This window comes from Wyeomyia smithii, chromosome 1, assembly GCF_029784165.1.
Source record: "Wyeomyia smithii strain HCP4-BCI-WySm-NY-G18 chromosome 1, ASM2978416v1, whole genome shotgun sequence".
NCBI lineage: Eukaryota > Metazoa > Arthropoda > Insecta > Diptera > Culicidae > Wyeomyia > Wyeomyia smithii.
Window position 1 is genome coordinate 137,420,898 of NC_073694.1, and position 15,763 is coordinate 137,436,660.

The window sequence follows — 15,763 nt, forward strand, 5'->3', positions numbered from 1 at the left end:
ATTGATAAATCAGTCTGGTATGAGACAGCTTCCTGGCATCGCAAGTACATTATATTGCCTTTAAAATGCGAAACATTGCACATTGGTACCTCCAAATAATTTAAACATGCTCGAATTTGAAAACAGAACAGACTCTCTACTGCCTAGCTCGGCTGAAAAAACTGATCAGGTTTTTTTTCTGGCGCTAGCAGCTTTTTCATGCTGTCTAAAAACTCTACAAAAAATAATCCGAAACAACAGAATCGTTAAACCCATGCTTTTATTCTCGAGATGAAAAAACCAGTGTTGTACGAGCCGTTCCGGTAGCCGAATAATTGAATTTCTGCTCAGAACAAATAGTTTCAATCAGAGGAAATCCTAGCAATAGCACTGTGGCAGGAAAAATTGTGAGATGATTGTGATCGGTATCAAATGATTTCAGAACGGCGGGGTTCTGCATTTTGTGACATATTGTTTCCTCGGCTGTCAGAATACAGTAGCAGTCAACTGATGAACGCGTTATTGGCTGGAAAATAACTTTTCCAAAAATAGATATTCCTGCTGAGTGACGTTGAAATCTTTCTAGGCACTTGCCACGAAGATATTCCCCCTCAATTGTTTGGGGTATCATTTCTATCCTAGTTGTGGCAGCGCCAGGTTGTAGTTTATTTTTTTACTCTCCTACGTTCATCAAATTTGGATTTTCTGCCAGTTGAACTTTTCTGCTTTTTTTCTAATTCGATTAAAGTCCTATCTGGTGGAAAACTTTCACGCATATGGAAATTAATTTTATCGTTCGTCACACCATTCGTTTCAGAGGAAGAGTAGACTGCTTCCACCGTTCCATCACTCGTAATTTGAAGCCGCGCTTGTAACTTTCGAACTCGTATTATAGCGAATAATCTTTCCCCAAAACATTATGGACTCATCTCGCCCGTCGGGCATCATAATCGTTTATTTACGCAGCCCTAGAGCAGCAACTCAAATACCCATCGCAAGAATGCAGAAGCAATGAAACCGGAACCAATTTTACAGGAAAAGAAAATTCCCCACTTCAGCACTAAACTGACAGCCCCAGTCTCATAATATCTTTCCAACCAACTTCAACGATTTTATATTTTGTTCGGAAAAAAATAACTGATGATATGAACCTAATCGAATTAAACCTTACTCGAACGAATAATTGATGCGTTATAGAGTGTTAGTGTCTCGACCTATACGAACACATATTCTTAGCGGTAATTACAGCCTAAAAACGGTGGAAGCAGGTAATGAAGACATAGACATATGAGAACGCATTTAGACGAGAATAGGGCAGTGAAAAGGGTAGAGAGCAAAAGGTTAGAAGTAGTATCAGTCAATAATGTGATCTTTTCTCAAGATGTGGTTTTGAACTTCTTCATTCTTATGTCTCTGTAATGTTATATTTTTGTTCATTGGATTTGAAGGCATAGTTTAAAACTTTCGAGAAGATATGAAAAAATTATTGAATTTATTAATTGTGTTAGTAACTAATACTTTGCTCAAAATAAATCTTCGAAACAATTTGAATTAATTTATCGAATCATGGAATTATCTTTTGTTATGTTGGCATAGCTTTTTAACTAAAGTGTAAGCGTAACATAAAGACATTAACATGTTCGAAATGTCAAAGTGGTATAGGAATGCAAGGTTATATATCCCTTAAAAAAATAAATAATCAACCCGGCTTTAAATAGTCGTTGTCCAAAAAGTTAAGCGTGATTGTTATTTTTGTCTGCTCGCCATCCGGTGCAAGAACATTAAGTTGCGACACATACTAACAGCTCTTTGTTACACTCAAATTTTCCCAGTGGATAACGTGTCGTTGCGTGAACTGAGGTTCAAAATTTTAGTATGAAAACAAATATTATTGACGTTTATAGTAACTTAATTGCACTTCCGTATCTGGTCATTGACAAACCACACGAAGGCCTCATAATTCATCATAATAGTATCGCAACCGCCATCGCCGGAACAGCGCAGCGAATGGCTTAATCCCAGCCCTTAATTAATAAGAACAAACGATAATAATTTATCGACAGTTAACTCCCACACCGGAGGAGTAGGGGACGTAAGTATTGGGAATGCAGCTTAGTGCAAAGCATGTATTCGTTGTAAATGTGAAATTAGTATGTTAGTCGTAGCTGTCTCTATAGTCACTATTCTGAATAATTATTGCCAATGAACGCGACACAGTGAACAATTTCCAGTAAAATACCATATTGATTGCTAGTCGTAACGCTAACAAGTGTAACGTAAAATTCCAGTATATCTCAATAAAACATAAATCAATGATCTGCAAAAAAATGGCATACCGACGGCGAGTTCGAGCTATGTGAGGTCAGTTTTTGAGTGTGAAAGGTCAGGAGGGACCGAATCGCAGGATACACGTGTTCCAGCATGAAACACGCACTACCCGTCAACCACAGTCCCGTACACAGGAGCACTACAAACCAATACGCAATGGTATAATTTACGACCAGCGGGTACATTAGCTAACGGCCGTCCACCAGAGACACAGTCACGTACGGCATGGGGCCACACCGGAGTTGGAAAAGTTACTGCTTTGGGCGGTTTTGGCCCGCGTACTAAAGTTTGAAGTGGATGCTCAGAAAATCCTATTTTTTGCAGTGAAAAACTGGTTCCACCACCCTTGCATGGGATCGATTTTTTTTATTTCATCTAAACCGGTAGAAAGTTGGTGCAGTCACTCTTTTGTTCTCGGCTGCAAATTGAATTTCTATTCCGCTTCTAGTGGTTCTATAAAACCGGACCGTTCGCCCGTCTATTCTTTCTTTCGAAGAACGAAAGTGTGAGCGAGGAATGTCAAGTGGAATGGTGCTGTCGTATAGAGTACAGGCAAGCAACGGAACTGATTCTTGTTATTAACCTATATGAGAACCGATCGAAAAACAATCGAATTTAATTGCGAAACAAGTTCACCTGCAGCTACTATTTTTTAAAAATCGAAAATGTTTCTCACTTGGAACAAAAGTTTCAACAAACTTTGGCTGTGAAAGATTTAGTTTTTTTCCATCACCAGAGACACGAGAAAAATCATTAAATCTGGATGTTATAGTTACTTACCCGTCTTCCGGTAGATCATATTAGCCCTCTGAACGTGTCGTGTGATCGCCTCGATACTAGCTTCATCCGAGCCCATTTTCTGGAAGAACGTGTGATCCGCCTGCAGATATAACATGCACGTGCTCTTCCGATCGTACAGCGAGTTGGCGAACGATTGCTTCTGCTCATTCAGTTCGTTTCGAACGTTCAAATTGACACCATTGTGGCCGCCGCTTATCGTTACGTCTGGGTCGTAGTTATTTCCGATAATATTCTTCTTTGGCCCATTCTTGGTGATAATTTCGACGTGCGTTTTATGATTCGGGTTTGAACCATTTCCTGTGGCCGGCGCGTTCTGATCGTACACATTGCCAATGATATTCCGATTTCGGGTGATCATTCGCTGATTCAGATCCCCGTTCGGGTTGTAGGTGTTGACCAGAAAATGATTTTTTCGGTTGTTAACCGGAGTTGATGGATGAAAACGGTTATCCTGGGTGTTCGAAGTGCTAGCCGTGGTGGAATGAATGTTTCTATTGATAGTGTGGCCACTGCCCGAATTAGATCCGGAGCCGGCTGCTCCATTCGCCAAGCTCGTTCGTGTTATGATTCGATCCTTAAAGTTAAGGTTGAGGTTATGATTACGTGTGATGCTGAAATCATCGTTGTAGGGAACTTCAAGGTCCAGTGGAAGAGATGGATTACCGCGAGATTCCTGCACCTGAAAGGAAGGGTCAGAAACGAAAAATCTCATTAAAAAAGTTTATAGATGGTTTGGGGCAGTATTTTTTGTTTGTTTTTTGAAATTACATCGGATTACTGGAAAAGATGTCGTACATAAATCACGTAACGTATGAAAAAGGGGGAACGAACGACTGGTTGAAAGGCCTCATATACCCTATCTATAAGAAGGGCCATCAATTGGATTGTGGCAACTATCGAGGCATAACGTTGCTCAACTCCGCATATAAAGTGCTCTCCCGTATCCTGTTCTTCAGATTGAGACCGTTAACGGAATCCTTTGTTGGCGCATGCCAGGCTGGTTTTCGACAGGGGCGTTCCACGACGGATCAAATCTTTACCCTGCGACAGATCCTCGATCCTTTGTGGACTTCAGGGCGGCATACGACTCAGTGAAAAGAAACGAGCTGTGGTAGATCATGCTGGAACACGGTTTCCCTACGAAACTAATTAAGCTGAGTCGTATGACGCTGGAGGGATCAAAATCGTACGTGCGGATAGCTGGCGAGACATCAGCCGCGTTCGTAACGTTGGATGGACTGTAGCAGGGGGATAAGCTCTCCAACTTACTGTTCATCATCGCTCTTGAGGGTGCTGTACGAAGAGCAAACGTGGAAAGAAACGGTACGATCATCACGAAATCTCACATGCTTCTTTGTTTTGCGGACGACATCGATATCAACCGTAAGGCCGTGGAGGAGGCCTTCGTACCTATTAAGAGGGAAGCAGCGAGATTGGACTTGTCATTAGGTCTGCCAAAACGAAGTACATGGTAGCTAGCAGAGAGCGTGGGAATCCTCGTGGTGTTGGTGTTGAGGTGGAGATAGATGGGAAACGATTTGAAGTGGTTGACGAATTCGTTTATCTTGGTACGCGTGTGACATGTAACAACGATATGAAGTGAAGTGAAACGACGAGTTGCAGCTGCGAACAGGGTCTTCTACGGACTACGTAACCAGGTAAGGTCCCGAAGCTTGCAAACTCGCACAAAGCTAGCGCTGTATAGGACGCTGATAATTCCGGTGGCCCTTTACGGACATGAAGCATGGACGCTGAAGGAAGCTGATCGACGAGTGCTCGGAGTTTTTGAGCGTAAAGTTCTGCGATCGATACTTGGCGGTAAACTGGAAGATGGAGTGTGGCGCAGACGCATGAATCACGAGTTGTACCAGGTATATAAACATGCTGATATAGTGAAGGTAATACAGTGTGGAAGGTTTCAGTGGGCTGGAATTGTAGCCAGAAAGCCTGACGAGAGAGCCGCCAAAACTATCTTCAGTAGAGAACCAGGAAGAGGCCGTCGACTCCGTGGTAGGCCTCGGACGCGGTGGATGTGCGCGGTGGAAAAAAATGCACGATCTGCTGGTGTACGAGGAGACCGGAGAACGGCTGCCCAAGACAGAAGAAGCTGGACATCTCTAATTCGTTCGACCCTAGACCGGTGAACAGCCAACAAAATAAAGTAAAGTAAGTATGAAAGAGGGGGAGGGATTTGAGGCTGCTTTACTTATTGTTGCATAGAGGGAGGGGGAGAGCTAGTTGAGACAGTTACGTAACTGTGATGTTTGATCTAAACTGAAAATTCGGAGGGGGGGGGAGGTGTTCAGCGTTAATTTAGGCAGGAGAATCATATCGAATGTTACTTATTCATATTGATACAAAGGGGGGATGGGGTCTGAAATCTAGATTTTTAGCGCTACGTAATTTGTGGGCAATAACGTGTCGTGGAAATATGAACGTGAACAAATACAAGATTTATTATCGGATATTTTAAGAAGTGTTTTTATTTTCCAAATAAAAAGAGTTTCCATTTAATGGCAAAATCAAAAGTATCAGCAGATGATATAAACTTGTTCATATGCACCTTTTTGTGATGATAAACATCGTGAGCAAAATAGCTTTAGTTTATTCTTTTGTTTCAACATTCAGTTGAACAAAATGCACTCCACAACATGACACATTATGTCAATCAACACAATCAACAGTTTGATGATTCTTTAACTTTTGCATAGCAAAACCAAGTATAAATAGGAAGTGTTCAATATTAGATCTATGAGTCACCGAATCCTCCCGACCCTGTCCCTCCTGTTTAATCTTCTCCTGTCCTCGTTTCTGTTATCCTTGGCGTAAGACTTTACCAGGACGGATGTTCAAGCCCGCTCGCTGTGTATTTTCGGCCAATAGCAGGACCAAAATCGAAATCTTTGAATATCCTTCAGATTTCGAAAGACCTGACGTCACCAGTGGTGGGCACCGCTAACCGAAAACTTAGCGACGCTAATCGCTAAGTCGCTAACCGGAAAATTTAGCTCGATAATCGCTAAACGCTAAACGTTAAACCCACATTAGCGGAACTTTCGCTAATCGCTAATCGCTAACTTTTTAATATGTAAATAGTCATATCCCTATATTTATTGCTCGTGTTTTGTCAGATTTGGACCAATTTGATCTGTTTTGGTTAAACAAACGAAAACAATTACTTTTTAAAGCTATTTACAGGAAGAGGTTCACGAAACGGTATTGATTTTGTAAAAACAAGAATAACAAAAGTTATTTAGCTTGCATTGAAAATAGATACTCTTAGGAATGTTTTCATAAAAACTCAATTATTATCTGAATCGAAAAAGTAGAACCAAAGTTGTCATAATTTCAAGCGCATTGTAATTTACCAAAGTTCTTGGTGTGCCGAAAATTCAATCTAGACCTTGTGCTTGTTCTTCAAAATGCTCCTGTGGCTTGTACGATAGCTAGAACTCCATTCTAGGAAAAAAAAAAATGACAAAAGTAACTTTCGCAGTAAAGTATGTTCATCTTTCGAAGCAATTTACGTACGCAATCAGCAATTCACAGTTTATCTAAATATTTCTATTGTCGCTTCTCTACAAAATTTAGCGAATTAGCGATTAGCGTTTCGAAGGCCAAAATTTTAGCGACGCTAACAGTTTCGCTAACCAGCTCAAAAATTAGCGAAATCGCTAAATCGCTAACTGAATTTTAGCGTCGCTAATTAGCGAATTAGCGGAATGGTGCCCACCACTGGACGTCACATTATAAGGCCGGGACCAAAATTTCAAAGGTAATGCCATACATGCTTCGTAACGTGGTCAATGACCTAAAACAGGCCAACGATATAGTTGATTCTGAGCTCTTTACACGTGAGTATCGTGTGTATGTTCCCGCGCGAGATTGACGGCGTAGTGACAGATTTGAGTCTAACGGACGAAAGTATCTTGGAAAGCGGTAAAGGGCTTAAGCTGATGTGAAAATACTTGACTGTAAACAATTGCGGTCTTTGTCGATCATCGGCGATAAAAAAGACCATACGCCATCAGACTCGTTTCGTGTCACTTTCGCCGGATCAGCGTTATGATGATGATGATGATGATGACGATGGTCCCGCCACATACCCCTACAAAGGTTTGATCTGGACGATTTATCTATACATAATTAATGTAGCCACATTTTAATCAGTTATACAAAACAAAAAAAAAGAAATGATTTTACCTCCAGATATAAACTTCTTCAAAAACTGTATTCTTGATTCATGGAGCACACAAAATTAGTACAGGGTTTTTATGACCTTCGGCCAGACCAACCACAACTATTTCATGATTTTCTCTAAGCATTCAAATTACAATTTTATATTATTGCCCAAAGAAATCATTTATATTTGAAAACCACGCGCGAGGCTCAAGCTTTTGTAATCTCTTTCTATTATTCTTAAAGCAACAACATTATTTTTAAAGCAACAATATTTATTTTGTGTTGATACCAGCAGCTTGAGTTAGTTTCGACTCCTGTTTCAACGTACTTTTTAAAGTGAATTCGTAGTTATTCCTAAACTGTGTGTGCATTTATATGTTGATAACAGTTTGCGCTTTTAAATAAGCTAGTAAGATAGTATCTTACGCATTACTCAGCAGTGTTTTCGTACCAAAAATAAAATTCGTTATCTCGCGCGAAAGAAGATAAATCGATCAATTGAGTGGCATTTGCATATGTATTCAGCTTGCGCTGCGGCGCAAAGAAGAAAAAATGACTTCTGCTGTGTGTAGTGAATGCGCGCTGCGCATCTCTTCTGATACCGATCTTGTCTATTGCTTTGGTGGCTGTGGGCAAACTCTACACATTAAGTGGTCCGATATAAATTCGACTGCTGCGAGTGTGATGAGAAGTTCTGTTGCATTGAAGTATTTGTGCTTCGATTGCAGGAAAAGGCAAACGAGTATAAACGATGTGCAGACTGTGTGCAATGTATAGATGAGAAAGGTAGATGCGCTGATTACTGCGGTGGCAGATTTCGAAATTAAAGCTGAAAATAACGCTAAAAAACAAATCGATGCTTTTGAATTAAACTTTTTCCCACGTATTAAATCGTGTGTTGAGAATGCGATTGCTGCTGAATTGGCAAACCTTACCGAATGTAATGCAACTGATACCACTAATGTTGCGTCTGGTGTCACTTATGCTAGTGTCACAAGTTCTGTGCGCGCGAGTACGACAAGTAGTACGAAGCGGAAAGTGAATGATGTACCCACCAAAGACGAAGGTGGTATGTTAAGATCGGGCAAAAGGCGCAAATTGGTAACCGAAAAAAAATCTAATAACCCAGAAAATTTAAATACCGCTCGGGTGTCGAGCATGTGTAGCAATCCGCTGAACTCATTCGAACATCCCAAACCTACTAATGACGCACTCAGCAGAATCGTGAAAACTGTACTGATAAAGCCAAAAACTGCACAGCCTATAGAGACAACAAAAAGAGACATTAGCACTTACTTTGACCCGGTTAAATTTGAAGTGAATGGTGTACACTTCCGTAAAAACGGCGACGTAGAAATCTTTTGCGGCTCGACTGCGCTTGAACAAACGCTATTAGATGATTCCAAAAAACTACCTGAAAACTATACAGCTGAAATTCTCAAACCACTTTTGCCTAGAATAAAAATCATGGGAATTTCCAACGATATTAATAAGGACGAGTTAATCGATAAAATTAAACTGCAGAATACACTACCGGCTACTGCCAAATTAAAATTGCTACGAGAGCAGACTAGTACCAAAAATGGTGTCCAAACTAAGACTGTCATAATAGAGACTGATGCTTTAACCTTTAAGTATTCAATGAAATCGAAACGTATAAACATCGGCTGGGAACGTCATAACATTTACGAAAATATTGACGTCTTGAGGTGTTTCCACTGCTCGCAATTTGGACACAAGGCTGAAAACTGCAACGACCCTATGTGCTGAACTGTCCTCACACTATTAACTACAATGATATTACTAATGACATGAAATTCGACTTTCGCAAAGCTGATTTTGTCTCACTTGGTAGCGCTATTGCAAGCCTCGACTGGTCCCGATTATTAGATAGTGATATCGATAAAGCCGTTGAAACCTCCACTAGCCAGCTGTCTCAACTTTTCCGCCAATATGTGCCTCTGTCACGCCCTCGGAGGAAACCACCTTGGTCAAACGGTCAACTTCGCGAACTGAAACGCCTACGAGCAGCTGCATTGAGAAGATATACCAACTGTCGCAGTTTTTTCGAGAAGCGTGAGTTCAACATCGCAAGCAGCAATTACCGGACTTTGAATCGTTATATTTACAACAGATATGTACAAAGGAAAGAAAATGATATGAAGCGCAACCCCAAAAGCTTTTGGAGCTTTATGAATGAAAAACGTAGAACAAATGGACTCCCATAAACTGTTTTCCTTGGTACGAAAGTTGCCGAATCTCCTGAAGAAATTTGCATTCTTTTTGCAGACCACTTTTCCGGCGTGTTCAGTGCTGAACCCGCTAACGAACAGTCCATCAACCTGGCGTTGGGATCAGTACCCCGCGATGTTATTGACATAACAACCTTCTCGTTCACCGTAGAAGAGGTTCGTACAGCAATTCGAAAATTAAAATCGTCTGCTGTAGCTGGGCCCGATGGTATACCATCCATTGTACTTAAGCTCTGTGCTGAATCTATTGGTAACTCGCCAGGTAACTCCGCTGACTATCATTTTCAATGCGTCACTATCACAGGCGAAATTCCCGGAGATGTGGAAACAATCATTTATGTTCCCAATTCATAAAAAAGGAGACAAGCGTGATGTCGGCAATTACCGAGAGATAACATCATTATGCACTGGGTCTAAGCTTTTTGAAATTTTAGTTGGAGATGTTCTATTTGCTGCAGTCCGTTCATATATTTCACCTGCTCAACATGGTTCCTTCAAGGGACGGTCAATTGACACTAACCTCGCAGAATTCTCATCACTTTGCATCAAGGCAATGGAGGACGGAAATCAAATTGATACAATCTACACAGATCTTAAGGCTGCCTTCGATCGTGTTGACCATCAATTGTTGCTAACTCAAATTGAGCGTTTAGGTGCCTCTCCGCAATTCTTAAATGGTCGGGATCCTACTTGATCAACCGTAAGCTGAACATTAAACTTGGATCGACCTTCTCTTACAGCTTCACAAACAGCTCCGGAGTGCCTCAGGGAAGCAACTTGGGGCCTTTACTGTACTCGATTTTCTTCAATGATGTCTTGCTATACCTACCTCCTGGCTGTAAGCTAGCGTATGCTGATGATCTTAAAATCTTCGTCATTGTCGAATCAGTAGAAGATTCGAGAAATGGTGCATGTGGAACCAGCTTATCATCAGCGTACAGAAATGCTGTGTCATATCCTTCACGAGAAAGAAATCTGCCATTGAGTGGGCTTACGAAATCAACGGACGCCCGGTCGTCAGAGTTGGTGTTGTGCGAGACCTTGGAGTTTTATTGGACTCACAGCTTTCGTTCAGAGATCATTACTCGAATATTATTGCTAAAGCAAACAGAAACTTAGGATTCATCATTAGAGCTGCCAAAAATTTCCGTGACCCCTACTGCCTGCGATCACTGTTCTACGCCCTTGTTCGCTCAGTATTGGAAACAGCTTCAATCATTTGGAGCCACTACATAAACTGTTGGGCCACTAGAATCGAAGCTATACAGCTATAAACCAATAATAATAATAATAATAATAATAATAACAATAATAATAATAATAATAATAATATTAATAGTAATAATAATAATAATCAATGAAAATAACAGGAGGGTTGTGTGCAAAGCCACGACCGCAAGGATGAAGTAGAATACTTTTACAAGAAAGATAACCCGGCTGCTTGCGTTCCAGTCATTTTTTCATTTGTTGTTCAATATCGAATAAGATACCGATCACATCTTGGCGTTATCACTGACAGTGCTAATGAATTATTCCTTGTGATAAAATAAACAGTGAAAAGCTGATTTAACACTCAAAACTAGACGGCTCATATGTTGTCGAAATGAGTCAACTTTTCATTGAATGCATTGACGCCCGCTATCGCGCAGAGACTGCATTTCACTAAAGTGCCTCACTGCATCAGCTGCTATCGATGCTGATACCCGCTGCAACTGCTACGCTATCCGTAGCCATGCCAATATTTTGGCCGCTAAACGCTGCTGTTGGTATCCGCTGTCCCTGCGTCAGTTGCCTCTGCTGCTATCGATGTTGAGATTCGTTGCAACTAATGCGCTATCCATTGCTATGCCACAGCTGTGGCCGCTATACGCCTGGTATCCACTGCACTACTGCAGCTGTTGCTAAGGGAGGACTGCTGTTGTCGCTGTCTAGAACTATTATGAGTGGCTTTGACTGAAACAGGCTCTTATATAGGGATGAAATACTTATCGATAGTTATCGATAGTGGTAGGAAATCATTGATAACTATCGATAGCCATTTCAGTCGATATTTCTCATCCTTACTCTTATACAGACAAACAGCACATTCGAATTGCAAGGTCTATGTTTCTGTCGACTGTGCTTGGGAAGCAATCATATTAACGACCAATCAGATCAATCGAATTTTGCGCTTCAACAAGAATTGACCATTTTCATTGATATAGTAATTTGCTTGTCATGGTTTGGACTTGACAATTTTTGAATTTTGAGTATGCGAAAACTAATTTTTATGCTGATAATGAAAGCTTTCCGGATGTTGTGCTCATGACTGAAGGAAAAGGTAATTCAGAACGTTCTGAGACACGGAGATGAAGCCAAATATATATCTGCTTCAAATTTCGCCAGGTATCCAGAACGTTCTGCTCCAAATTTCGCCAGGTTTCCAGAACGTTCTCTTCATTGGATGCATTTACTAGTGTGCCCGCTATCGCTCAGAGACAGCATTTCATTAAAATGCCCCACTGCATCAGCTGGCCCTGCTAATATTGATGTTGAGATCAACTGCAACCGCTGCGCTATCCCCGTTGCCACAGCAGTGGACGCTTCCGTTGCCATTGGTATCCGCTGCCCTGCATCTGCATCAGATCAGTCGAATTTTGCGCTTCATTGTCAAGCCAAATATATATCTGTTCCAAATTTCTTGAAAGAGTAAATTGATTTTATAGAAAATATCAACTCTTCAATTAGGTTTTTATTTATTCCTGAAAAGGACAATTTGTTGTTTAATTCAATGTCTGATAAGATGCCGATCACATCTTTGCGTTATCAGTGGCAGTGCGAATAAAGTATTCCTTGGGGGAAATAAACACTGAAAGTCTTGACACTCAAAACTAGATGACTCATGTATTTTGAACGCCAGCTTTACAGAACGTTCTTTTCATTGGATGCATTTACTAGTGTGCACGTCGTTCAGAGACAGCACTTCATTAAAATGCCCCACTGCATCAGCTGGCCCTGCTGCTTTTTTTTCTTCACAAATGTGGCCCTGCTGCTATCGATGGTGATATCCGTTGCCACAGCTGTGGTCGCTATTCGCTGCCATTGGTCTCCGCTGCCCTGCATCAGCTGGCCCTGCTAATATTGATTCTGAGACCAACTGCAACCGCTGCTGTTGTCGCAGTCCAGAATTATAATGAGCGGCATCGGCTGAAACAGGCTCTTATGTAGGTCTAATTGCACATTTCAAATGGCAAGGTCTATGATTCTGTCGACCGTGCTTGGGAAGCAATTATATAACGACCAATCTGAGGCCGAATTTTTCGTTTTGACAAGGCTTGACTATTTTCAATAGTACAATCGTTTGAATAATAAAATTACAATTATCTGCATTCGGGAAGAATCTTAGAAGATTTCCCAATCTATTGCTGCAAGAACGAAGGAAATCCATCGGATACTAACCGATTTATTAGCATTTGAAGATGGACATATTTTTCACTTTTTTCGGTTTTAGATTTTCATTTCACATTCCTATGTAGCCGAACTTCCTGAGAAAAGTATTCTACTTCAAAATTCGTTATTTAGGGGTTTCGAAGACAGCCCGTTCATTTGATACCTATTTTGTTCAAATCGGTTGTGTAGTTTCTGAGATAATAGAGTTTCATAACGTTTACATTTTGATACATAACAGAGAAAGTTACAGTCCGATTATAATAAAACTCAATAAGGTCTTATCAGGCAACTAGACCTTTCTATTGCAACTTATTTTGTGGAAATCGGTCCATCCATCTCTGAGGAAAGTGGGTAAGTTCAAACAGTCTTAGAAACATGTTTCTTGTCATAGCCTGATTTCCCATTATTATACATTACGGACAAAGTTAAAGTCCAATAACAATAAAATTCAATAGGGTCTTATGGGGCAACAAGACCTTCCATATGACACTTATTTTGTGAAAATCGGTCCAGCCATATCTGAAAAAAGTGAGTGAGTTTAAACAGTCTTTGAAACACGTTTCTTTGCATAACTTTTGAACTACATGTCCAATCGTTATAAAATTATTTCACAAATGGTTCAAAAAACAAGCCCGTTCTTTTGATACCAATTTTGTTCGGTTTTGTAGTTTCTGAGATAATGTAGTTTTGTGATTTTCACATTTTAATACATAACCTCGAAACTAAAAATCCGATAACAATAAAACTCAATAGGGTCTTATAGGGCAACTAGACCTTTCATTTGCAATTAGTTTCATAAAAATCGGTCCAGCCATCTCTGAGAAAATCGAGTGAGATTGGGAGACCGTTACATACATACATACACACACACATACAGAAAATGCTCAGCTCGTCGAACTAAGTCGATTGATATACGAGATTCGACCCTTTGGAGCACTTTTATACCTTAGCCTTATACCTAGCATAGTTGTACCAGCGTGCATAAGGTTTGTGTAGAACATGGGACTACTATGATTGGAACGGCAGTATACCTTTCTAGGAGAAAGGCAAAAACATGCTAGCTTGCTTTCATGACGTTATACAATACTTCATATAGTACCATAACTTATTCAAGTCATTTACAGTTTTTACGCGTTTCTGCTGATAGAGCTGTCATGGAGTTTGTAACATCAACTGAAATCTATAACCGAAGGTTGCATCACAAACTAGCAGACATAACACTTTGAGTAAATTTCACGTAAATTTCACGTTCACGTAAATAACACTAGCACCATCTGCTGCTATGTGCTCATGTTATAATGCCAACTTACAATAAATCTAATAACTGATAGGGTCAAACACAGGTCATCAGCGTAGTTAACAGACAATTGTTGTATAGGTAAACCAAAAAAGTAAGTGAGCATAATAGGAAGTTTTTTATATATGTAAAGCATAATCTAAAACTCAACATCAAGTCGATACAATAACATTTGACTACTGTTATCAATCAGATTACAAATTTGCATCAAAATCAAGTAACCGAATTTCAATTCAACCCTCTGCTCGATGAAAGCACAGAATTTGTACTTATCTTTGGCCAGTTACACATTTCCAGAGATACGTGCAAAACGCTATATAGCCTTCTATGGCAATGGATTTCGGTCATTGAAATGTCTCTTGTTATCAGACTGACACCTGAAACATTGGTTTCGCTTTTTTCTCCGGATCGGTTGATTGAATGATGAATCCGGAAGAATTGGATGATTTGATACACTGCAGTGTGTATTATCTTTATGTATCGATGGTTGAGGTATTTGAACTGAGAGGAATTTAAGAGGCTTGCATAGAATCCGCATTACGGCTATACTGTGCCATTCAAGGTGGAAGACTGACTGCTGTATAAAACTGATTATTTTTTCTGATGAACGAAAATAATGCGTTGATTGTAATTTAGATATAATACAGTTTGCATCAATTTTCCACCATCGCAATACCACAGCATGGGAATCTCATCAAAACAATATTAACCGCAACACACGAAAACCAGTTAAAATTCTAACTAACGAAGAAAAGGGTAGTAAAAGTAATTTGTTAGACAATTTGAGAAAACACATTTCGTTCGCGAAGTTACAAGCTGGAAATTTACGAGCTATTTAAAACTTTAACCGATTTGAATGCCAATCGAAAAACTAAAACTCGCTTTGGAGACACCTGGTTACAGGCTTCAAAAAGTTGCAGCACCGTTGTAGGGCAAAAAATATCCTGGAAAGCCGAAGCTTGCTTGATACACTAAAAATTGTGAGTTCCGACAGCAGAGAAAATTTATCCTTCTCTTTATTTTTTCAGATCTGTTCACTTTTCCGCTGCTCTACCTATTTGTGGCCCGAAAGAAACTTTGGCCTCCCTTTCGCCTCTTTACTCTCTGCATACCTAAAATTATGTATAAACAAACCCGAAAAATAAAACAACTGTTTGTCTGCCTCCCCATGTCGGAAGTATACACAGTGCAGGCTGGCATACCAACGACGACACTCGGTGCAAACGAATATCCCGATCATCACCTCAGTCCTACCCCAGTCTCTCCATTTACTAACAACCATTCGGCAATCCGAGAAAGACGGAAACTTAAGTTATGCCAGATAAAGTTGAAAAAAGTTGATATTTTTGCAACCCCGTTCTGCATGGTACTTGTGTCCTGCGGTCGAGAACGAACCTGAAGCTGCTTGAAAGCTCTCATGTAAGCAGGTCGACTTTTTGGCCTGGTAAAGCCTCCGCATTTCAAGGTCAGCTGTCATTCGACAGGCATAATTAGT

At 40.3% G+C, this 15,763-nt stretch overlaps 1 protein-coding gene across 1 annotated transcript in view; it reads right to left on the bottom strand.

Annotated features, from left to right (window-relative positions):
- Window positions 1-15,763, bottom strand: part of LOC129718886 (uncharacterized) — a 380,634-nt gene that overhangs the window by 104,699 nt on the left and 260,172 nt on the right. The window contains exon 6 of the mRNA XM_055670083.1: window positions 3,088-3,787. Within this exon, the coding sequence (XP_055526058.1) occupies window positions 3,088-3,787 (700 nt within the window). The remainder of the gene's footprint in view (window positions 1-3,087; window positions 3,788-15,763) is intronic.